The sequence below is a fragment of the Marmota marmota genome, unplaced genomic scaffold (assembly GCF_001458135.2).
Source record: "Marmota marmota marmota unplaced genomic scaffold, marMar, whole genome shotgun sequence".
Taxonomy (NCBI): Eukaryota; Metazoa; Chordata; class Mammalia; order Rodentia; family Sciuridae; genus Marmota; species Marmota marmota.
The window spans coordinates 8,583,094-8,608,262 of NW_026000206.1; the positions used below are offsets into that span (position 1 = coordinate 8,583,094).

Sequence of the window (25,169 nt, forward strand, 5' to 3'; positions counted from 1 at the left end):
TGTGTACAGATGAACTGATTAAGACTCTCCCAAAGTCTTGGGGAATCAGGATTCTCAACTTCCAGTCAAGTAGATTATGTGTGGATAGTTTATTCAAAATGTGTTTTCCTTTTAGAATATAAGACTTTTTCTTTTTTTGATTGGCCATCTGTTTTGGACCCAATGGGTTTGTAAGTGCTAATCACTGTGTAGAAATGACATTCTGCCCTTAGGGAAGGGTATTCAGGATGCCAAGGTGGGATGTCCATAATGCGACAGGGATTTCCTCTTCTTAAGCATTAGAAGCAGCTTCTCATGTTTTGAAGTGCTTCCTGTAGGGGCGTGAGTGGGTGGGCATGGTGGTGCACCTTACTCTGTGCTCACTGCAGACATGCGTGTCTGTGTCTGTCTGTCTGTCTGGTGATGTACTTTTCTCAGTGTTCTTATAACTGATAGTCTGTAGACTGAACTACAAAATAAGAGAAGACCCTCAACAACCTGAGGTTCTGAGATATTTGTGATAACTTCTGCTTTGCGAGAGGGTGACTGGGAGGCTACCCTAAGGGTAGAGCCACTCTAAGGTGTTAGTTTTCTTTGTATGATGATATCATTTCTATTATTGTTTTAATAGTTTCCATTTAAGTGACGGCAGCTTTGGGTCATAGACCTGTTTTTGACTCTAGACTCTTTAATTTGATACCATGTGCATGTAATTACAAATTCAGCTGAATCAATACACACGCATGTGCATGTACTCGTGGGCATGCCTGTATGTGCACCCATTTTCTGTCATCCAGATTGGCTCGGAAACTTTTTGGTGAAGCTGGATCCTCAGACAGCTGGGAGAATACTTGTAACAGTGCGCCTGTCCTTCAGATGCCTGCCAAGGATGGGACTGCACTGCTGCAGACACTCCTCACCACTTAACAGGTGTGAATCGCTGTGGTTTGCCCATAAAATGCTAAATGTGGACCAAAGTAAAGACTCGGCCAGCAAATACTCCAAGGAAGAGAGTACTGAGTACATGAACACACAGTGTATATATGAACACCCCCCCCCACACACACACACATACACAGACACCCCACCTTCGGGTGCTGGTTTGTGTGCTGGGCTGTGCCTGTTACAAAGAATGAGGAGGTGTGTGCTCTCACAGGGATGACAACCCAATGAAGACAGACAGACCTTGAAAGCCCTCAGTATTTAATGTGGCCCAAGAAATGTACATTAGAGGCCTGCTGTGCCTAGATTTGTGTGCTGAGGTCTGCATATCACGGGTCACTAGTAGGGTGGACGGTGTGGCTCACGCCACCCCTGGCTCTTGTCCTCCTGCTGTCTCAGAGTTTCCTTTCTTCCTTTGTGGGCCTGTGGACGAGGTGTCACCCTGTCCCTGAAGGCCTGGCAGGGGCAGCGTCACCTCCCAGCACCTGGATGCTCCTCCTCAGTGGGCTGATCCTGTGGTCAGTGTGAATGGAACTCTGTCTGGTTGGGAGTTTTTGATGCGGCTGCTGGCGCTGGGGCAGGGGGTCCTTCAGGGTGGTCTTTCAGGATGGCATGGTGGATTGTGTTTTGCAAAGTCCTTCCTCAAGCATTATCTCATTGTGTCTTTGTAAGTAAAGTATACCTGTCCCCATTTCCCCACTTTATCTTGACTGGCCCTGGATGCGTGGGAACTGAATGATGAGATGCAATGGGATACCGGTCCATCAGAAAAATGGCTTATCAGGGGGCTTGGTGAATGAAATACCTTTAAATGTGACAAAGTGGCAGTGAATTTTCCAAATTTTTTTTTTTTTTAAATCAAAGAGAGGCTTGATAGAACCAGGTGAAGCTAACAGGGCCCTTGGGGCAGGGTGGACATGGGTGTTCCTATCAGGTAGCCAAAAATGGTTGATCGCACCTCCCTGCCAAGATGAAGAGGCAGACTTGGCTGCCTTCACCCTGGAGTAATCCTGACAAATGAGACAAACACACTCAATTAGTGCCGAGCACAGTGCAGTCCACAGCAACCTGCCCAGGTTGGTAGATGAATGGGTCTGTAAGGGATGGATTTAGGCCAGGACATCTGGGTTCCAGAGCCTGAAGGGCCAGCTCTGTATGTTGAGAACCACTGATGGACCTGCCCTCCTGGCAAGCCCCCGGGACCTGATCCCCAGCTAGCTTCAGGAACAGCCTTGCTAAGGGGGCTCCATTGTTTCCTCTGAAGTCACATTGTCAGAATTGTTTCTCCTGTTGTGTCCTAGTGGCTCTAACCACCCCCCTGCCCTACCCCCACAGATGCCTTGGAAATCCATTTGTTCTCCAGAATGTTGGCAGTGATATCTGATCAAGGGAACAGGAAGACCCAGAGCTCGCCTCATGTTGAGGTGGGCAGAAAGGACACATTGGAAGATGTCAAGTGGGGGCCACGTGGAAGGGCCTGGCATGGCAGGGCTGGGCTGGGCTGGGGGAGGCTTTCCAGGGCATCTTTCTACCCATTGGGCTGGAGCATTTGGAGTGTTGTTCTTCCCTGGATGTCCCATGTGGCTAGGGCCAGCTGACTTAAAATTCCTGAAGGTGGATGGTATTTGTGGACATTGGAGTTCTGTAGGAAAGATGTCAGGGTTTGGGGAATTTGTGGAAATAGCATATTCAGTGAGTTCTCATTCTCAAACAAATCCACTCCAGCGAGGTCATTTCTTGCACTATTGCCCTTGGACTGGCTTTGTATCTGGGTGGTTCTAACACTGGACCATGTTCTATAGCAACCTCATGTCTTGGCTTTTTGGAGTACTTCACTCAAGTCCAGGGGGCCATGGTACTCTCTCAGATGACTGTGGCCCTTCAGTTGGCATTGCAGGAAGGGTTGGTAAAAAGGGAATTGGTACAGGCTTGGCTGAAACCAGAGCTCTGATCCCTCAGACAGCCTCATCCCTATACATGTGTGCCTCCTTCAGAGGCGTCCCCTGCAAGGCGGGCTTGGCGACTTGTCAGAGTACGTGCAGCCCTCACAACCTATGCATTGCTTGTGCTTAGTGTGATCATGAAGCCAAGGTGCAAATCCACATGTTCATATATTCAGTGGACACAACTCCTTCTGGAACATTGATATTGCTATAAGCTCTTTCCTAGGCTGAATCCAAATGGAATTCACAAAACAACTTGGCATGGGCTGTCCACACACAGTCCTTGGGGGACATGGAGTGGAAGGGTTTGTGTTATTGTGGAATCTTTCCTTCTTCCTGCCGGTGCCCCACTCCTGCCTCCTCCCAGCTCTGCATTTCAGCGTGGTCCTGGGGAAAGTTCTAAGTGTTTCTGAACAGAGGGCTCACTCCAGTGTTGCCTGCTTTTTTTCCTACATAAAACTCAGGACCCATTAATGTAAAACATGTGGGTCTATATTATCGGTGTTGGAAATCTTAAAATGTATAATCCTAAGGACCAGTTTCTCAGGCTTTGCACCTTTCAAGGAATGGTGAGGGCCAGGCTAGTCTCAAAATGCAGAAATGGCACTGTGAACAGGCCACGTTGGAAAATGGAAGAGGCTAGAGTTACATTGGATTTCCCAATTTGAAGAGAAAATTAGGAATTTTCATCTTTGTATCATTGTATCTTTGGTATCTCTGTATTTGTTTCCTAATTGCTCTTCTATTTTCTAATGATCCTTTCTATGTTCCTATCTAAAAACAGATGAATGTCCAAACTCCTTTGCCGGAACCCTGCTCCCTGCCCAGCTGTCCTCCATGTTACAGTCATATTCCTCACAGCGGTGTCTCTGCCCCTGATTCCCATTTTTCTGTCCCTCTTCTGCCAACTCCAGGAAGCTGCCCTGGGAAGGGCTCTGTGTACCTTTAATTATCACTTTGCAGAGCGGACCTCTTCCATGTAGTCCACTTGTAAGATGAAGAGTCTCAAAAATCTGAAACTAGAATAATTTTTGTCATATGAAGTGTTTTCTTTTAATGTTGCAAATTGCCGCAGTCTGGCTGGGCACAATCAGGAGCCACTTGTCAAAAGAAACTAACTTTATTTTTAGAACCACACACGCCAAACAAAACAGCCTCTCAGGAAAAACCCTCAGAGCCTCAACTGCCACCACCGGCTTTCCACAAGCCTCTCTCTCCCACACAAGCTTCTCTCCACCTCCCACAATCCTCCTGCTCTTGAGGCCGATTGGCTGGGTCACGTGGGCGGAGCCAAAAAAGTCCCCCAATGAGCAGCTCTGTGGTCTGAAAGGGCAGGGAAACAGCCCAATGAGCATCACTGCAGAGGAGCCAATCAGCTAGATGTTGCTGGGGCCGCTGTGAGCCAATCATCAGCCGGCAGCTGGAAGTTTGCTGGCAGCTGGAAGTTTGCTGGGGCCCCTTCGGCTGTGGCTCTCAACAGCAAATCAGTTAATTTATGCAGAGAAAATAAGTAAAAACCCAACATGTGTGCTTGTGTTTGTATTTATGTGCCCAAGGAGGGAAATATATGTATGCCTGATTAAGTATGTTCTGCAAGTTTGTGAGTTGTTGGGTCATGTCACATGTCTATGTCAGTGCATGGAAATACACACATAGATAGATGTGTGCGTCTTTTAAAATTATCGACAGCAACAGAAAGTCTGTTCTCACGGACAGTAGAAACTAGTTGAGTCCTTTGCTCCCTCCAGTTGTCTGTTTCCATGCTGCAGAACGTGAGTGCCAGATGCCGACCAGGGTGCACAGAATTCTAGCACACATGAGTTGCACCTTGGTGGCTCTCGCACTGACCAGCAACCCTGTTTCTTGTGTAGACTGCAGAGAAATCCTGCTTCCCATGATGACGGATCAGCTCAAGTACCACCTGGAGAGGCAGGAGGACCTGGAGGCCTGCTGCCAGCTGCTCAGCAACATCCTGGAGGTGCTGTACAGGAAGGACGTGGTGAGTGACCCACTCCAGCCTCTCTGCTGAGAAGTGATTCTTGACTCATTTAGAAAATAACGGCCTTCATTTTCAGTCTTAGCCTCTCTCTTTCTCTCTGTAGAGTTGCACCCGGAAATTACTTTTATTTATGTCTATATTGTGATTTTCACATTGCAGTGTTTATCCTGAATTGAAATTTGTTTTCTCTTTTCTGTATCTTCTCAGTGAAATGCCTCCCAAGGCCGAGTATGCAATCCTTAAGGTCAGATAAAAGGCTAAGAGTTGGCTAATTACTTGCATCCATACTTGCAATTCTTATTTTTATTAAAGTAACAAACACATGCACAAAGTTTTTTTTTTTAAACAAGCCAGTGGTGCTTTGAGACTTTCAAGAAGAGCAGATCTCTGCTCTACCTCCATGGATAGCTGCCCCTGATGCTTTCTTAGCTTGGGATTTTCTTTTGCAGTTTGGAACCGTGTGCTTATTCCAGTTACTTTTTCTTTAAATGAGAAGTTGGTGCAAGCATGTGAGGGAGTCTTGTCCTGTGCCCCCATCCTCAGCACACTGTGTATGTTGGTGCATATGGGAGTGTCACTATTGATATAAAAAAATTTTTTTTAGATTTAGTTGCATACAATTCCTTTAATTAATTAATTAATTTTTATGTGGTGCTGAGGATTGAACTCAGTACCTCACACATGCTAGGCAAACACTCTACCACTGAGCCACATCTGCAGCCCAGACACTATTGATTTTTCAGGTGTGTCTGGAAGGTGGGAACAGGACATTGCCTGTCTCTGCCCTGGACAGGGCTTTAAGTGGATCGGGCTTCTTCTGAGCTCTCTCCTCTGTGACCTGGATACCTTTCTGGGCAATATACACACACACACACCCCTGCACCTGGACACCCTCCCCTCAAGGACTGACTCATTCTTCCTAAGCCTGGTTAAAACTCTTGATGAAAGAGATTAGATTAAATCCATTCCTGGGGACAGGGACCTCAACTCTTTCCTCCATTTCCTGTGGGAAGGTTTGGAAACTTCACCGAAGGCCGGCCCCAGGGTCCTGTTCCAGGATCTTTGCTTTTCTAACTGGCTGGAAGGCTCCGTGAAGAGGGTTCAGAGCAGATCTCAGGGAGTGGGCAGTGGCTCTTCAGAGAAGAGCCCAAGTGCACATCTGACCAGACCAGTTCATGGAATGCCATCAGTTGCACACCAAATAAAAGTGAATTCTTACTGATAGAGAATTCCATGTGGTATGATTTTTAGATAATCAAAATTGACCCTCAGCTGGTGTGCAGAGATGCTGTTGTGTGGGACTGTTGAGGTCTGGGGATTGGGCTTACCCAGCAGCCTGGGTTGTTGTCTCAACATGGCCCAGTGTGTGAGTTATTGGAGGTCTAACCAGGGATCATAAACATCATACGGTTTAAATTGATTTCCTTTTTGTTTTAAGATTTGTGTAAATTAAATTACAATTATATGAGATTTTTTTCAAATTTTTTTTTAGTTATTAATGGACTTTTATTTTATTTGCTTATTTATATGTGTTGCTGGGAATCGAATGCAGTGCCTCACACCGTATGAGGCAAGCGCTCTACCACTGAGCTACTCCAGCCCCAAGAGATTATTTTTAATAGACTCTAAGAAAGTGTTGTAAGTTTTCTTTGTGAAGGCTTTTGCCTTTGACAAAGACCATTTCTCATCTCATTAAGGTTTATAATTATTCATTTTTTAATTTAATCAGTTTATTTTTTTGGTACTGGTAATTGAACCCAGGACACTTTACCACTGAGCTATAGCCCCAGTCCATTTATTTTGTTTTTAAACATTTCTGTTCAGGGCCTTCTTAGGTTACTGAGGCTGGCCTTGAACTCGCAATGCTCTTGCCTTAGCCTCTTGAATCTCTGGGATTGCACGCGTGCACCACCATGGCCTGCAATTGATTTACTTTTTATGGGGTACATGGATCCAGTGACCACAGGGGGGCTGGTATGTCCACGGTTGTCTTTGGTGTTGGTTTTCACTGGTGTGTCTTCCTCCAGGGGCCAACGCAGAGGCATGTGCAGATAATCATGGAGAAACTCCTCCGGACAGTGAACCGGACCGTGATTTCCATGGGGCGGGACTCGGAGCTCATTGTAAGTGCCCAGCCCCATGTGCTTGAATACTTAGGTGTCGCTCAGAACATCTTCCTGGGAGTGTCACAGACTCCCCAGCCTCAGGTTCATCTGGTCCTGTTCCGACTGCTGTTGGAAGATGGGTTAATTTTTTTAAAACATAGTAAGCAGGGGGGACACAGTGTGGCATATGAGATGTTCTCATTTCCTGATTCCAGGGGATACTGACCGAGCTGGAGGGCTAGCACTCAGCATCTAGGGACAGAGCATTTGGTGCATGGTTCGCCATTACTTGCAGAGAGAGACATGGATTTTCTTCTAAGTCCTCAACCTTCTGGCTGTTTCTTTATATATACATTTAAGGTGCCATTAATAAAATTTTATGAAGCACCTTAAAATGTAATGGAGGTACTCCAGTTTAGCACTTTTATTGTCTAGTCCAGTGTATTAAGGGTGTTGCTCTTAGGCCACTTAGTCTGTGTGGAAACTACTTTTCTAAGAATAGTTTAAAGATTATTTAGACAGTCTTTCTACGTTCATATCATAGTACCTTTTTTCCAGAGTTTATTGGCACCCCCTGCCCTCCCATACTTTTTAAAATTCATACATTATACTCATATATAGCAATGGGGTTCATTTTGACATATTCATAAATGCATGTTCCATAATTGGCTCCATTCCAAGCCCTTTGCCTCTCTTTCCCTCCCCTTCTCCCTCCCCTGGATCTTCTTCCACTCTTCTTCCTTCTCTGTATTATTTTTTACATTAGTGCATTATAGTTTTGCATCCACTTAGGACTCACTGTGATACTTCCATCCATGCACATGGCATAATTTGGTCAATTTCATTCCTCAGTTGTTGCCCTTTCCCATCCTGCCTCCCACCCTACCCTACCCATTATTCTTAAATTTTGTTACTTAGTCAAAAGATCCACACATAGATCTTGTTAATTTTTTCATTTCCAGTGCCCATCAGTAAACTCACTTTGTTGAATGGCCTTTCAAAAAAAAAAAAAAAAAAAGAAGAAGAAGAAGAAATAACTAAATAACTTCCTTAATCAAAGGACAGAAAGGCTGCTAAGAGTCTTACTGGCGGCCAGACAGGGCATTTGGTCTCTTGGTGTGTGAGCTGGGTTCCTTCTGCAGACCAAGGGTACAGAGCAGTGAAGTGAAGCATGTCTCTTTTGGGTGCACAGCCAACATACAGCACTGGGCTTGTTTTGTTGTTTGTGGCTGGCATCCTGGTAAAGGATGCCCATGTAGATGAACCCCAGAGAGTGCAGGCCAGCCAACATGCCTGAGTGTTTCCATCCAGTGAATTAGCCCAGTTTATGTCTCAGAGTTTCAGGACTTGCTCTGTCCAGATTTTCCTTTCTTTTTCTTTTCTTTTCTTTTCTTTTCTTTTCTTTCTTTCTTTCTTTCTTTCTTTCTTTCTTTCTTTCTTTCTTTCTTTCTTTCTTTCTTTCTTTCTTTCTTTCTTTCTTTCTCTTTCNTGAATGTGAACGAATTAAGTTGAACACGTTTCTGTTTTATTCCTTGCCTGTGATTTCTTAGTTGTGCTGTGAAATGTCTTTTTTCTGAGTAAGTTCTGGTCCTTTCTTTTTCTTTTCTTTTCTTTTCTTTTCTTTTCTTTCTTTCTTTCTTTCTTTCTTTCTTTCTTTCTTTCTTTCTCTCTCTCTCTTTCTTTCTCTCTCTCTCTCTCTCTCTCTTTCTTTCTTTCTTTCGTACCAGTGAGCTACATCCCCATCCCTTTTTGTATTTTATTAGAGACAGGGTCTCACTGAGTTGCTTAGTGCCTCTATGGTGCTGAGGCTGGGTTTTGAACTCATGATCCTTGTGCCTCAGCCTCCCGGGGCACTAGGATTACAGGTGTGCCACCACTGTACTGGGCCAGAATATCCTTTTAAAAGTCTATCTCATTTGAGTTTGGACTATCACATGTAGGAGTTAGGAAATAAATTGTTTCTGTATAAATCAGCTTTATTTGCTGTATACTTTTTCATTATTACATTATGTAACTTTGCTTCCTCATGCTCCTCATTAAGACTGTTCTTTTCTAGAATCTAGAACACCTTTGTATGCTTAATATTGAGTAGGGAATGAAGCCCATGGCCGGAGCCTGGGGCAACCCCAGGGCTCCCCTGAGGTCTGGTGGTCCCATACTCTGTGGTCCTGCTCCATTACACTCTGACATGCTCCCAGGGGACCTAGGACAGAGCTGAAGGGAGAGTGAATGGTGTGTGACTTGAAGCTGATCTAGTGTGCCCTCCTGCTCTGGTCCTTCCTGGAGTGGCACTAGGTTCACATTGGGTGAGGGACAGGCTTGTATGTATGTTCAGATGAGGGATGGCAGGTGTGGATTCAGGGGGTGATGAGGTTGCTCCCCTCTGGTTAGGGGCACAGTCCTGCTCTGGTTAGGGACACAGTGTCTTGCCACTGCTAGGAGGCCACCGAACTGCCTCTGGTCGGAACCTGGGACCATATGCATGCACTGCACTTCTGAGCTCCATTGCCTTGGCTAGGGACATTATCCTAGCTGTGTGTTCCCTTGGTCATAGCCTTGTGGCCAGCAGTTAAACTGGGGAGAGAAGGGTGGGTTTGGATGGGTACTTTGGAATGTGGGGAGGGTTTGGATGGGTACTTTGGAATGTGGGGAGCTTGTGATTTGTGCTCACATCTTGAACAAAGGCAGAAAACAGCTTGCAGAGCATGGCATTTCCTCCCAGACCTTGTGATTCTGGATTTCTTTGGGAAATTTCTCCTTTCTCAGTCATAATGATAACAATGACAACAACAGTAGTAAATATTGAGCATTCATTGATGTGCTGGGCACCACATAACTAATGGGAAGACTCTCTTTTAATTTTCGCCTTTATCCTGCATATGGCAACTGCAGAAAATACCCCCATGTGCATAGAGAAATGGTTCCGAGCCCTGCAGCTATGGTGGCAGGACTTGCGTGGAGCCTGGGTTTGATGCCAAAATTTTCTCCAAGTCTCTGCTGTGAGATTGAGTCAGGGGGTGCTGATGAGTGTGGTCCATTTCAGCATCATCAGAGAGAACAGTGAATTGTTCCCTGGTCTCTGCCCTTGTTAGGAGGCAGCTGTCCAGGAAAATAAGCCCCCTTCTCTTTTCTACCTTGAGTAGTTTCCATAGGATCAAGCCCTAGGGGTCTTCTGGTGGTAATACGGCCAGTCTAGGAGTTGCCTGCTCATCTAATGAAGGGCAGGGATGCCCCGGGTTGGAGGTACCATGTGTTCTCAGGAGCTCTCTGAGACACCAAGGTCCCACCCTTGGCCAGTAGTTGGCTGGGACCCAGACCCACCCCACAACCCTCACCTTCTCTAAAAGAAGTCTATCTCCTGAACCAGGAAGGGGATTGAGCTCTTCAGGAGGCCCCTCCCGATTCCAACATCTCCAATATTTATAAAAAGACTTCTAAAGTTCTTTTGAATTTATTTTGTGAAACTAAGCTGTCATGGAACAAATCTCGAAAAGATATATTCTGAATAAGCTGTAATTATTTAATGAGCCATGACAACGTGAGGATATTTCAGGAAGGACTTTCACCATTTAAAATTGTTGGGAAGGGTCTTTTTGTGGTTGAGTCTCCTTCTGGTGTCAACAGAGAAGCAGGATTGGAATCCTTCCCCTTTGAGTTCAGCATGTTAGCCTTGCCCTCTTCATTTGCCTCCGACCAGGGTGGATGCATTAGCTTCTTAATGTCACCGTTGTTGCTCTGTGAATTTAGATTAAAGCAAGATCGGGACAAAAAGATCCCTGACACGGTGGACAAAAACTTAATCAGTGGGCCTTCCAAGGTGGAAAAGGAAGAGAAAATAGTTTATAGATCTGTTTGGATAAGCTGTACTGTTCCATTGTGCCTTGGAGATTTCAATCTTCCTGTGTTGCTCATTTATGCATAAATGTAGTGGAAATCATAAGACTGAATCAGCTTAAAAACTCTAAGTAACTGATGAAAATGGATTTTTAAAAAATCAAAGTGATTAAAATATCTTTGGCTAGACGTGCCTCCCTGATGACTTACTCCTGGATATTGTCAACGGTACTGGTATGAGTGTGACCTCTGTCCCTGTGGGGCACGGTGTGATGCTGTTGGGCTCACACTGCCCTGCTTGTTTATATGTGGAGTGGAGAAGTGTGGGGCTCTGCCTGTGACCGTGCCACCGTGATCTGCAGTACAGGGCTTCTTGCAACTGCAGAGGCCAGGCAGCTGGGACTGTGATGTCGCGTTTTATGAAAACTCCACTTTGCCGTCAGTTACGCATCATTTGTTTTAGTTCACGGGCTGTGGGGATCCACCATCCTAAGTATTATACACAAACAGCACTCAAGACAAGTCCACCTGGCAGATGTGGAACTGTGGACCACATGCTGAGCGGACACAGGCCCTGAAACCAGCTTGGCCATAGTGCCACACAGATGAGGAGCAGTTTCACCTGCCCTCCTCCACTCGGTTGCGTGACATATTTGAGTGAAATATGTGGGTTTATATTAAGTCTAATTTCACGTTTTACATTCCTCCTTCCTTTGAGAGGCCATCTGTGCTCTGGGCATCAAGCACCATTCTTTGTGTGCACGTATGGTCTGGGCCAAGGGCCTTGCTTGGGTTAGATGCTCTTGTGTGGCAAGTAGGTAGGCAGGCCACCTGGCTGGTGGTGACCTGGTGCCACCCCACACAAGAGTGTCCTTTCTGGAATGAGCATTTGTGCACTAACTGGGATGAGACCTGAGAAAGCAATGATGCCTTGGAATGAGCCTTCTCCTGTGCTTGGAGGTACTGCTGCTTTCACATGATGGGATTCACTGCCTGTTCACGAGTAAAATGCACTGGGTGGGAAGGACTGTCACATTGGCCTAGATGCAAATCAGCAGGCTGAAAAGGACTGATTCTCCAAAGTGGAAATGTGGCCTCTTTCAATGGAAGGTGCTTTGGAAAATCCATAAAATTCACAGAGGCATGTGTAGAGAAGGAAAAATTCTGTATGGATCCTTGACTTATGTTTGGGACCATAGGAGCCTCCTGACCGCTGGCCTCAAGTCATGGATACACTTCTGCTTCTTCTGCTGTGGATGTCTGGATGGGGTGGGCAGTTTGTTGTTAATAAAACCCCAGCGCTTTCACTTAATCTGGGTGTTTTATAAGGACCTGGCATGCTTTCTTAGCTGGAAAATAAGGTCCTGCATTGGTTTCCCAGTGAATGGTGCCTATTTAACCAAGAGACCTACCCCAATCGTTCCAATAAAGATGTTACATCCCCTGCATGAGTGTTGATTTTGAGATGTTTATTCTCATGGAATGTAAATATAAATGTGCTTTCAAAAAATGTTGTTTTTTAAACTTATGTTTGCAACAGAAAAAAAATTCATTATAAATGTTTCAAATGGATGGTGTCTGGGCTTTTATATACAGGTATCACACAAACTGTCTCTAATTACACAGTTGGCCAGCAAATCTACTTACAAATCATAAGGCTCCCGGAAAGCCACCCTGACACATGAGTTTGTGTGAGCAGCAAAGACTATAGGTCCATTTTTATTTGGTGTTGAGAGAGTAGTTTTTCATGCCTTTTTTTGTATTCTTGGGGCCTTGATATTTTTTTCAAGATTGGTCACTAACTGTAGCAGAGGAAATAAAAACCAGTCATTGGTGGGTAAAACGTGCTCTGTATTTCATACATATTCAGACCTGCCTGAGTTAATTATTGAGCGATGTTAAGAGGTAATCGGTAGCTTTCACTCCATCTGTTATCTACCAAATGCAGGCCACCCACCCCAGCATGGTTAGTTTATGGTAATTCACTAAACAGGATGTTATTTCTGTTCTTTGCATCACATAGCTGTTTACGTCCAGTTAGTGAGCTGGCTGCACATTTAGCCCATGCCAAAGGTGCTATTGATAGAGCTTTTATAGATAAAAGAGTCTATGTTGATTGGTTGGGTTGTGGTTGATCTTTAGGCAACATCACACCCTTGAAACTGCCTCAGTTAGTCATCAATTCACATTTTCCTTGCTGATAAAAATGCTCCCAAAGAACCAGTCCACCGTGGTGGGTTTTATTGACATGCCATGCTGTTACTATCAGCATGATACAGAGGAGTTCTTGGCCATTCTTCCTTTCTAGTTCTTACTCTCTTCTGTGACTGACAAAGATCAGAACACTTTACTCGATGGTGAGTCTTGTTGTAATTAATGATCGTGTGCCTGGGGCCATGGCATGCCTATGGGGGTCCTCCAGGGAAATGGGGTTGCAGAGGCCGTCCCTATTCCCTATTCTGTGGGCCGATCCTGAGCCAGGGGCTACAGTACCATTGATGCCATATGGTCCAGCCACACTTTGCCATCCACACAGGCGCCGCTGAGCAATCTTGCAGGATGCTCAGGAAGAGCCTGCCGGTTGCTCCTGCCCTGAGCTAGTGAGGTGTCCCCTGCCTTGCTTCCTTCCTCATGTATACTCTGAGAGACTTGGGTGTGGGAGTCTGAGATTGAAGATTAAAAAGCAGAGGTCCTGGCCTTTTGCTTCTTGCAACTGAGTGGCATGTTGTAGAGTGACCCTGGGCACCAGCATGGCAGACTGTCCTTGCTGCATCTCAGTATGTATTCAGGAGGAGCTTTGGGGTGGCCTGGTAGGTGGCTGGTGGCTGATGTAGAGGGGCTGGGTGTTCCCTGCACTGCCCTGGGTCAGTGCACTGGGCTTGCCTTCCCCTTGTGCATGTGGCCCGTCCCCTTGTGCATTTGTCCCCTCCTTTCTCTGAGGAACCTGTGCTGGTAGGAGGAGCCTCACATCCAAGTGTGTGGTGCCCTGTCCTCGCTCAGGGACTCTAGACCTTGGGCAGTGCATTTGCCCCCACAGGTTGTCCGGGCAAGACAGCAGTGGTCTGCCCGTGGACGCCAGGCCAGGAAGGGGCATAGCCCAGAAGGGGTGCTCATTTCTACCTGGGGGCAGCCAGAGAAGAAAGGAAGATGCTGGTCAATTCCCTGGGACCGGGGACCTGCTCGTTAAACGGGCAAGAGAAGCTGCCTACACCCGGCTATTCGAGGATTTGTCATGAATGAGTTTAGTTATCTACTTGGAGTTTTTTCAGAAATTAGGCCTCAGGTGACGGCGTCTTGGCATTAGCCTGCACGGAGTCCTGCAGACTGTGAAAAGTTCCCGTCTTACCAGCAGCCAAGCCCCTGCCCAGTGCACGGCTGGGCAACGTGTGAGCCCCACCCACCCCCACAGGGCAGGCAGCGTGCCACACCACAGTATCCCGTTTTGCCAAGTCCTGGTGAAATGGTTTTCAGCCCAAGTACCCTTCCTTTGTTATTATTTTCTCAGATGACTTTTATTTTCTCAAATTATTGAGGCTATGAAATAAGTCTGATAGCCACACAAAACATTACCTTTGATTTTTTTTTATTTAAAAATTAATAAAGAACTTGATGACAAGTATAATAATTAATCTCTATACGTAATGCCATGTACATGTACATATGAGGGAGCACGGGACATGTTACCTTGGTTTTGTGTCAAAGTTTTTGCTTAAATCTGTCAAGAGAAGGATCTCCATCCATCAGTGATGCATGGCAATTAAACCATGAAATGATTTTGAAAATGTTATTTTCAAATGTTTTGGAGGTGCTTTCATTTTCCAGGAAGAATTAGTTTACCTACAGAGTTTCCTTTTTGACTCTGAAAGTTTTAACCATAGGATTTTGGTCTAAACTGGTTTGACATGGGGACATCTCCTGTTCCAGGATGCCCTCTTGGTGGGTCAGGTGTGCAGTGCTGGTTTAGCAAGCTGCTGACACCTTTCTTCTTTCCATTCACTAATATCACTAGGGTTCTTAAAACAGAAGGAGAGAGAACTTGTCGCAAACATTTTTATAACTTTAGTTAAAAACAGTATAAAAACATGAAACACGTTTTTAAAGTTTTAGTCTACATGAAACAATTGCACTTCCTTCAAGGTACAGGAACAACTTGCCTATCGCTCTTCTTGCACAAAAAATATTTCTCAGTTCTGTGACTGCTATTCAGGGATTTGAATCCTTATACAATATTTCCACAACCGGGGTGTGTGTTAAATTAAGTATACCTCTGCAGTACTGTTTGAGTATCCCCTAAAGAATGTTTTCACAAATACTCTTCTTCCGTCTTTTTCAAGTCCAGATCTGATTGCTGATAGCTAGGTCCTTATAGAACCAGACGCTTAAAACTAAAACAGAATTGCTGTTGAGTGAGGAGGAAAATGCATGGCAAGAAGTAGCTCTGGTGTGAACCAAGCAGGCTGCGATCCTTTTCCCAACACTAGCCACTTTGTGTTTGGCATCTGATCAATGAGGTGTGCACGATGGCACGTGATTAGATATGAAACTGCTGGACAAAAACTCGAAGACTGGGTTTTTCAGTATGTTCACAAACTATTCAAAATTTAAGTTGTACAAAAAAAGGCAAAGTAAGATCCCTACTTCCTATTGTGAAAAGCAAAAAATTGATAGACAAAGTCATTAACAGACTAGGGGATTTTTTTTTTCTATAAAAAGATACTTGCAAAGGTGCAAAGAAATGAGTGAAAAAATAAAGGAACTAAGATTTACATTGCAATGTGTAATCAAGAGAGAACTCTGAGTGTTACTGTGGATTTAAAAAATACCTAAAAACATTTGATTCACAGCTTTCCCCTAAGTATGTCGTTTAGTACAACTTACTAACAGGTTAAATGTAGGTGATATTAAGTTTGTCCATTGGTAGCAGCTAAACGGAACACGCTGTTTCTCTTTGAGATGGTCAGACCTTCCATGGTTGTTATAAAGCATAACGAATTATATAAAATGTCTGGCTGCTCTATGGGCGAGCAATGTCTCTGAGGATTGATCCACAAAAACACTTCCCGCCGTGGCAGAGAGCCTGTGATTTATTGGTGACTGTGTTATCCATTGTGTATCTCTATATGTGTTTTCAAATTCTTGCCAGAATTTATCATTTGGCCTTTGGGTACCAAAAGATTAAAAACGAGATCTAAGAAAGCTGAGTGTCCAATAGCTCTGACCCTGTCAACTTGCAATGATTAAAGGCATGTCTTGACTTTGGGGGACTCCTGGCTGCTGGCCATTTGGAAAATGAGCAGTAAACATGTCGTAGGTCTAGAGATGAAGAGGGTGCTCAATTTGAGGTGTCAGTGTGACACTGAGATGTGGTCACTTGGCTTAGCGCTACAGCACATGAAGGCAAATATACATAGAGTCACATTTTAGAGATTATTCATGGTCTCTGACCACTTGAAAAAATTGTGCTTTCTCCGGAATTTGATGTGCTGAAAATTGCACTCGCCCCCTGCTTATTTGCAAGATGGAACGTAAAAATGAAGTCCTTTGCAAACATAAGGCTTGCTTTTTCTTCTCGTTATTTAAAAATAAAGTAAAGGCTGGAAAATAATTATGAGTTTTCGCTGTGCAGAGTGACAGCCTGCCATGGTGCAGGTTGGTAACCTAATCCTTGCAGATCTGGGGGGTTAGAATTTTTACTTATCATCGTTGAGTACATAAGTTTCATTTCAGGTTTTACATCCCACATCCGTGAACTGCAAAGAACAGCTAGCCAGGTGTGACATTGATTACCTTACTCTGTTAATTATCTGGTGGGACGAAGGCCTTTTTGGTACGCAGGGCGAGAAGCGGGGAGCGCGTGGATTGGCACCGCAGTTCCCTCGATCCTAATCGTTCTTGAAAAGGACTGATTTAACTCCAGTGGGTTTTAAAGACAGCCTCGAGACTTCATACCACCAGTGTTAAAGGAACCAGAGTTTCCACCTTCCATGCTTTTTAGACTCAGTTTTGGATTTTTGCTTGGGCGTTGCGGAGTATGTCTCCTGAGTGTAAGGCGAAGGGGCGACCTGAGTTTCCTCGATAGGGTGCAGTTTCCTCAGCACGGGCTGCAGCTTGTCTTCCTGCTGCTTAAAGTCCAGCTCCACACTAGAAAGACAAAGCAAAGCACTCAGCCCTCCATTCTCCTCTGCGAAAATCCCCCTCGGGGCAGCGAAATTTGGCAACCTTCTACCTGGGTAATGATGGCTCATATATTGTTTGTAATATAATTTTATGACTTAATATTAAGCAATTGACCATATTACTTTTTAGCTCTAGATTGCTGTACATCATTTCAAATAGGCTAATTTTCTTCAGAAAGTATCGTATTTGTTTTCATGCGTGAACCTTTAAGGCTTTGTTAACGTACACAGTTGGTGTCAGAGTATATGTCACATCTGTTGGAATGAAAAGCGGGACCCTCGAATGACCTCATTGTCCCACATTCTGTCCACCTGTGCTTCCTGGAGTAAGAGGTGACCAAAGACAGGAGGAAGAGGTCCTCTTAATCCATACAGCCCAGGTGCCTGTCAGCTCTGGTGCTGAGCAGCTGGCCATGGCTCAGAAACACCTATTTATCTCACCCAAAAGCATTGTGAAATAAAATGACCTTGGCTTACACTCTGCTGGCAAGATCTTATTTGTCTGAGAAACGCCTCAGAGCCACAGGGTCTGGCTAACACTGGGGAACACAGTGTGTTTATCGAGTCAACACCATCGAACGTTACTCGGTAGTTATTAAACAGAGGTTTTCAGAAAGCAATATAGATAGTGTTAGGTTAAAAATAACACAAGTTGTAATGACATCGCTGAAGCCATCGTGGGTCAACATGTAGCCAGGCGTGATGTTTGTATTAGAAAGATGGGATTAAAAATGATTTTTTAAAATATGTGTTTTTTTCTTACAAAAGTTCTCTGAAGAATGCCGTCATCTTGTCTGGATTCCACTCCCCCATGTCTGTCAGAGGGAGCATTATGAGATCTCCTACGGTACTTCTAACAGGGGCCCAGCCCACGTGTTGTTTTTCCATGAAGACCTCCCTTTCTGCTCACGCTCACTTGCCTCCCTGCACCCCTAGGGGTTGAAAAGGGTGCTGCCTCCAGCCAGGCTCAGGGGAATTCTGCTGTGTCTTCCTTGCTTGTGTGGTCTGGATGCCAGACCAAACGTCAGTGGGTTTCAGTAAAAGCTTGGTAGTGATGTGGATGCATGAGCTCATAACGTTTTATAACCAGTGGAACCGTAAGCCACTTATAAACATGAAATCCTATTGATTTAGAGAACCATTAATCCTAGCCAAATTTTGACATTTTGGAAAGACAAAACAGCAAAGCTGTATTATCTGGAGTTTTCAAAATAAGTTCCAGCCCTTTCTAATGGGCCATTTTATGTTTTAAATCCAGCACTCCATTTTTCTTATTGTCAAAGACTATAATATTACTTAAAAATTGAAAAAAAAAATTGTCAGTGAACGTTATGGGCTAGTTCACCCCTGAGCCTAAAACCAAGACTTATTCTTCCCTCTTCTGAAGGCCTCTGAGGTATGCTGCAGTTTATAAAACTTAGGAAAAATCCTCACGAACTCAAGCCTTGTTAACCTAGAGCACATGACCCAGAAGTATAGTCCCTTTTAGGGACATCTGTGGAAAGTGCAAGCCTGAGCATACACTGCATGTACAGAATTCCAGCTGCAGTTCTGTGATGTGCCACAGAAAGAACGTAAGGTTCTGCCCAGGTGCTGGGTTAAGTCCCTTGTTCTCTGTAAACTTCAATTTCATTCCTTCAGGGGAGATCATTCACTGAATTGTGGTAACTGCCCCCTTTCCCAATGCACCACCCAAACCAAGTGTTTGCAAAAGTTTCCTCCATTATACAATGTGACTCAAATATTCTTTTATCTTTCACTTATCTGCGGATTACTGATTTGCTCATGAGAATAGGATCTTCAATTTGACATTTAGCTAGGCAGACAAGAGTCTTTTACTGAGTCTGTGAGGACAACCACTTCAATTGTCCCAGGTAACTTCTGCATTATTAGAGTAGGGCAGATGCTAGCACCTCCTAGGCTTACAGTGCAATCCCAGTACCTGTAATCATTGAATTCCCATTAAGCAACTACATTGGGAATCCTGTTATTAACCAATTTATCACACCGCAGAACCATGTAATCACAGAGTAATCTAATCTGAGCTCTTGTTAACAAAATCACGGACGTTGTCTGTGGAGTAGATTCCTGGTTGCTCCCCCAGTAGGCTGCCCTGGGAAGCTGCAACCAGGAGCAGGTTTGTTGGTGGAGAGCGACTTTGGTAGTAGGCTTGAGAGCCTGTGAGTGCCCACGGGGACATGCCTGCAGTGGGAGTCAGTGGGGTGATGGTGAGCTGTGCCCCTTGCTCCTCCACCCGTAGCCTCCAGGTTGCAGAGCATCTGCTGGGGGAGGAGCAGCAGCCCGGCAGAGTGGGCGGTGTGCCACGGCTGCTGAGCACGGGCACTGTGTGTTGCTGTGCAGCACTGACTGCTGGGACTTTTCCTCTTGGTAGGGGGCACACTAGGTCCCCAGGGGTCTGAAGCAGACAGCAGGCTGGACAGGGCAGTACTACAAAGCTAAAAGTCTGGTCAGTTCTGGGTGACATACAGTAGAAGTGTTTGTGGTGATAAGGAACCAAGTGGCCAGAAGAAAGCCACACCTGACCTCTTGGAGGGCAGATGGACGACCTGGACATTCCAGGGCACTGTGATTCCTGTGTTGGTAGCCCTCCCTCCTGTTAGTGAGTTGTCCAGATGGGGGATGGGGGCTGCCTGGTGGAGGAACAGTGACCCACACTTTGGTCTTTGCCATCTGTTGCTTGCATACGCCGTAGGGCGGTACTGTCTTTCCCCTTGCCTCCTCCTACCTGATCATTCTGCCACCTGGAAAACTTTTCCTGGCCCCTGGCATGGCTGGCCACCCCCAGACCCACTGTCCCCAGGTAAACACAACCTCTGCACTGGCTGACCGTCTTCCTACAGGTCTCCCCATCCTCCGTTCTTTCTAAATTCCTTCGTGCATTAACCTTGATGAATTATCACATTTGTTTCCATATTATTCACCTCCATCTCCCTTTGTGCAGTGGTCTTGCCTGGGGAAGAGCATTATCCTCTCTCTGTTCCCAGCACCTGCAGCAAGGCCCTGTCACTGCCTAAGTGACACCTGGAGATGAATGCACAAGAGCAGAGTCTGAAGGCAGGTCCCACCTGGGTTCTGGTTCTAGTGGCCCAGGCCTGCTTTGTTCTGGCCAGTGGTATTCTCCTTGCCCCCACCTGCTCTATACCACAGAAACACAGAGCTCCCCCTGGAGGCAGCGGGGACCACTGCAGGATCTTTCCAGAGGAGGGTTCCAGTGCCTACTCCCTCTTGCTAGTTATCTGCAGGGAGAACTTGGGTACAGGGGTGGCATCAGCAGAATGCCTGTTTCTGGCCAGCTGCTGCTGGCTCTCTGCTCAGAGGGTTCTGGGCACATTGTTTTATTCTCTTTGCATTTGTCCTGTGACCTAGGAGAATCTGGGCCCACGCTCTTGTTTTACTCATGATGTTGCTTCTAGATGCCATTAAAGGCAATGCACCCGTACCAGGTGGTTTGGAGTTCTTCCTCGGCACGACCAGGTGGAAGCTTATCCCACGACCACCATGCAGAAGGAGCTGGGCTTCCGATCCTTCATCCCTTAAGGACTCGCTACAACCATCCTGTCTTAATGCCCCGTGGCACTCAAGGCAGGCCTCTGGTGTGTTGCCCAACTCAGGAGGAATCCTGGGTTTGTAACCAGGCAGGGCTGTACACATCATGCTGAGTGCTTACTCTCAGCTTGATTAGCAGCCTAGAGAAAGTCCTGCCTCTGGATTTCAATGCATGAAAGGCTGGGACCCAGCTGGCCCTCCCTGAGTGTCTGTGTTGGACTCAGCCAGCACATTGTGCTGGGTGGAATGGAAAGATCTCTGGGCTTCGAGGCTTGTTTACAACATGTAAGCCCAGGAATTGAAGCTCTCTCTCTCTAATTCTCCTTGCCATGCTTGAGTCTCCATCCTCTGCTGACGGCTGAACCATCCAAAAGAACACTGAATTCCTCGTACAGGAAGCCCTGTCACGGTGCATACCACCATAAAGCAAAGCCCGGGCCACACCATGAAGATGGTGAGGTGTAATTAAAGCAACTGGGGAGAGGTTTAATTTATTTGGTTAGTCTTTTCTCTTAAAAATGAATTTTCAGAATAGGGACTGTCTTCAAAAATTATTATTCTATTTCCAAAGAAGTAAAAATCTTCTCTAAGCCTCAGGCTGTTCTGTCAGCCCACTCAGGAGCTCTTATCTTCTCCCCGGGGAAGGTGCTAGGTTTTGTAGTAACACTTCCAGCCGCTTCCTAGATGTTGCAGAGCAGGCCTTCTTTCTCCAGTTTCTACGATTTGTCTAATGCTCCTATAAATACTCAGGCCTTGCCAGCTTCCCTACAAGCTGTCGCCAGCTCCTCCGGTTAATTTCAGAGGAATGCATTAAACAGGTCTCCCTTTCCAGGCCTCTCCGTGCAGCAGTTACGAGTTAAAAGCAGGTGAGCGTGGCCTGCAGCACTTGCTTGTTTTCTGGAGTGGAAGGAGATCTGAAATCTTTTGATTTCTCAGCCTGCTAGGCCACGTGGCTCAGTGGGCTGTGGATCGAGGCCTCTGCTTTTAATTCTCTTTGAATTAGATCACAGAGTCCTCGGTGCTAACTGTGGCTCTGCGCTGACTCATGCTCTACCCCTGTGGATAGACCTGCTCACCTTGGGGACCTGATCTCCCTTGGCTGTGAAATGATGGTGGAGATGTGCTTCTACTCACATGGTGGTCCCAAGGAACAGCCATGCAGAGCCCAGGAGAGCCAGCACATTGGGGTGTAGCTGTGAATAGGACACATAATATCCCCAAAGCATGATACGCGATGTCTGGGGACCTAGGCCACAGCCTGGGCACCTTTGTTAGCACCTGGGCAGCACTGTACTGTCCAACGCAGACTGAATGTCAGGTGCAGTTCCAGGCCTGCTTTCTCCCTCACATGCCAGGGAACTGAAGCCTGTCCTTTCTTCCCGGGCTTCTGCTTATCTATGTCACTCTGACTACCCCTCCTGGAAGAACCAGGACCCAAAGTAGTTGTTGCTCTCTTCTCCCGGGAACATCTGAGGGGCAGTATCAGTCCAACACGTCCAGAGCCAGTCTTTCCCCTCTCTGCTTCTCCATCCTTCCACTCGTGGCTGGTGGCCACCATTCCTCCAGCAGACCCAGCAGAGCCCAGCCTGGTTGTCCCTCCTGCCTCCGTATCAGCGGGGTCCCCTGGATCTGCCTTCAGCAAAGCCTCCCTGAGCTTCCCACGTGGCCATGCTCTGGTGTCCTGGCCCTAAACTTCACTTTCCATTTTCCCTTTGGCCATCAAAACAGCTGGGCCTCCTTCCTCTTCGTTCATTCCCACTCGCCAGTTACAAGAGTCACCTTAGGAAATCTGGCAAATTCCATATCAAATTTCTGCTCATTCTTCAAAACTTATCGCCTCTAGTGGAGGTTCTAGAGTAACCAGGGCTGCCCACCCCTCTGGTTGTATGCCAGGAACTTTCCCCTGGAAGTTTTCTCTCCCTGTTTCTAGGGGAGCGTGTCTCATGGTCAGCGCCTGCTGGTTTCTCTCAGTGTGAATTCATGGAGCCACGGCCCAAGCTGGATTCGTCTGTTGTCTGGGGTGCATTTAGCACAGTGCCAGGCTCTGAGCATGCCCTCTTTGCTTAGTGAATTGACACAAACCGATGAACTAAACCAAACTCCTCACTTCTAATCTCAGCCGAATGCTGCTGCTCTATTGTCTGTTGTACATTTGTTCTATTTATAGATTTTTTTTTTTTTTTTTGGTACCAGGGATTGAACCCAGGGGCTTTTAACCATTGACCCACATCCCCAGCCTTTAATTTTTTTTTTCTTTAATTTTTGAGACAGGGTCTCGCTAAGTTGCTCAGGGCCTCCCTACATTGCTGAGGCTGGCTTTGAAATTTGCAATCCCCCTGCCTCAGCCTCCTGAGCCACTGGGATTACAAGGGTGCACCACCATTCCCAGCTAGACTTCTATTTGTTTTTCTACCTATAATATGGATTATATATATGAATGACATATATGGATCCCATTTAAATAAAGTATTTGTGATGTATGGTTACTAGCTTTCTAAATGTTGCAATATAGAAATGATTCACCTCAACTTTGTATCCTTCCCTCAGCACTGTTTCACATAGTAGGCGCATGTTTACAGAATCACTGTAAGGTTTAAAATACCAGAAATCAATGGCTAATAGGTAGTATCAATCCTGAAGCTATAAGATCTATTCCCTTTTCCTGGTATGACCAGGAAATTGTGATTAGTTTTTAACCAAAGCATTAGCCAGGCATCTTAGTCATCACCCATACCCTGGAGGATGCACCTAGAAGTGACCCTTCTGAGTGCATCCTGGGCCTCTTCCCAGACCCCGTGGAGATCTTGCTGTCCATCTTGCCTTCTGCTCTCGTGGGCACCCTGGCCTCATGGGAGTGGAGGAGTCCATGGGCAGGTCACATTTTGGCCACGGAGAGGCAGAGGTAGACTGAAGCCATTTTTATGGCCTCTGTCTATGAACAGTCTCCCCATGTAAAGAGGAGGACTGTCATGTGTGTATATCATATGTCACAGTCACAGAAGCCACAGAGGTTACACACTGTAACTAGAGGGGATGAGTGATTCATTAGCCTGAGAATGTGCTGCTGTCCCTGACCTCGGAGAAGAGCACACAGTGTCCCTGGGGCGCTACTTCACTGATTGAAGGGAGCACAGGACTGGTTGCACTGACCCCCAGGGTGCCAGGACTTGACCATGATCCTGGACATCATCTTACTGCCCTGCTCATTTTGAAGATGGGTGGGTGCTTTCTCCAGGTTCCTGGTGACAGCCACACTTCCTCCCCGAGCCCCAGCCCAGAGCTCTAAGTGACCAGGAGCTCACCATCCATCCTGACGTTGGTGAAAGAGCCATCTGCACTGCTGCAGGCAGTTGGAGTTCTCATCACATGACACCAGGCATCTCCAGTGACTGGAGAAACCCAGACTTCTCCACTCCTGGTGCCCCAAGGAAGTCACCTCTAGGAGCCATCCTTTCTAGATGGCTGGTGGGGGTGGGTGTGGTGGTGCACACCTGTAATCCCAGTGACACAGGAGGCTGAGGCAGGAGGACTGCACGTTCAAAGCCAGCCTCCACTACTTAGCGAGACCCTAAGTAACTCAGTGAGACCCTGTCTCTAAATAAAATATAAAAACAGCTGGGGATGTGGCTCAGTGTTTGAGTCCTCCTGGGTTCAATCAGGTACAAAAAAAAAAAAAAAAAAGACTGGCAGAAGGACAAGGCTGAGAGTCAGTGAGTCCATGCAGCAGCCTGTGTGTCCTCCAGACACTGTGCAAATTCTCCAGGAGAGTCCAAGTGAATTCCAAGCTTTGTGACAAGACTGCAGCCTGTACTGAGCCCCCAAAGAAATGCTCTGTGATCTATAAACAGATTCATTCATTTCCCCATGAAACTGATAAGGTAGCTCCCTTAGCCTGTTCTGGGTGAGAGTCTCCCTAGCTTTTCCCTTTGGGAATAACAAAAAATGAGGGTCACTCACATGACTGGCCTTTCTCTACTGAGTAAAGTTTAAATAATTGCTTTACAAATAAAATGCTGAGAAGAGTGATAAGTTCTCAGTTTCCGGACTGTAATCAGTTTTATAACATCTCCCTAAGGAAAGTAAGGTGTTAGTAAAGGCTACTAAAAGGACTACAAGCTAGATCCTTACATATCGGGGGAAAAGAAAGAATATATTTTTAGAATTCTAAGACAAGAGAAAAAAGAACTTGGATCATCAGCTTTGGGAATATTCAAGAAGAATTTTGAGGCCTGTCAAAATCGTTGGTTTCCTCTGACTTTTAATCTACTTTATTAAAAAAATTCCCTTACAGCAGAATAATATTGTGTAAGGTAATATCAGGGGTCCCCTTCTGTCATCTCCTGCTGTCCCCTCCCTCCCTGAAGGTGCTGAGTGCAGAGTGCTGAGCCTTAGGCTGAAGGCAGGTTTCCCCACTCCTGTCCCTGCTGTTGACAAGCGGTGTGACTGCAGAGAGACCAGGAGGTATGTCCACCATGGATGACCGGTTGGTGAGCAGGGTTGGGGCCTCCATGCAGACAGGCTCTGCCGGCCAGGGCTGGTGCCATCACCTTCTCAACAGGGCACTCCTTTAGCCATGGTGCTTCTGCTTCTTGCTGGACACCACCCTGACGGCTGGCTCCCTGTT

At 46.1% G+C, this 25,169-nt stretch overlaps 2 protein-coding genes across 3 annotated transcripts in view; one reads left to right on the forward strand and one right to left on the reverse strand.

The window, feature by feature from the left end:
- The window catches only part of Dock1 (dedicator of cytokinesis 1), a gene marked incomplete at its 5' end in the record, with an annotated part of 406,458 nt that overhangs the window by 126,134 nt on the left and 255,155 nt on the right, over nt 1–25,169 (forward strand). The window contains 2 exons of the mRNA XM_048791454.1: nt 4,736–4,863; nt 6,891–6,986. Coding sequence (XP_048647411.1) covers nt 4,736–4,863; nt 6,891–6,986 — 224 coding nt within the window. The remainder of the gene's footprint in view (nt 1–4,735; nt 4,864–6,890; nt 6,987–25,169) is intronic.
- Nucleotides 14,369–25,169, reverse strand: part of Insyn2a (inhibitory synaptic factor 2A) — a 42,721-nt gene continuing 31,920 nt past the window's right edge. For both annotated transcript variants that reach the window (XM_015498396.2, XM_048791383.1), the window contains one exon: nt 14,369–16,943. In XM_015498396.2, the coding sequence (XP_015353882.1) occupies nt 16,760–16,943 (184 nt within the window). In that variant the 3' untranslated portion in view covers nt 14,369–16,759. The remainder of the gene's footprint in view (nt 16,944–25,169) is intronic.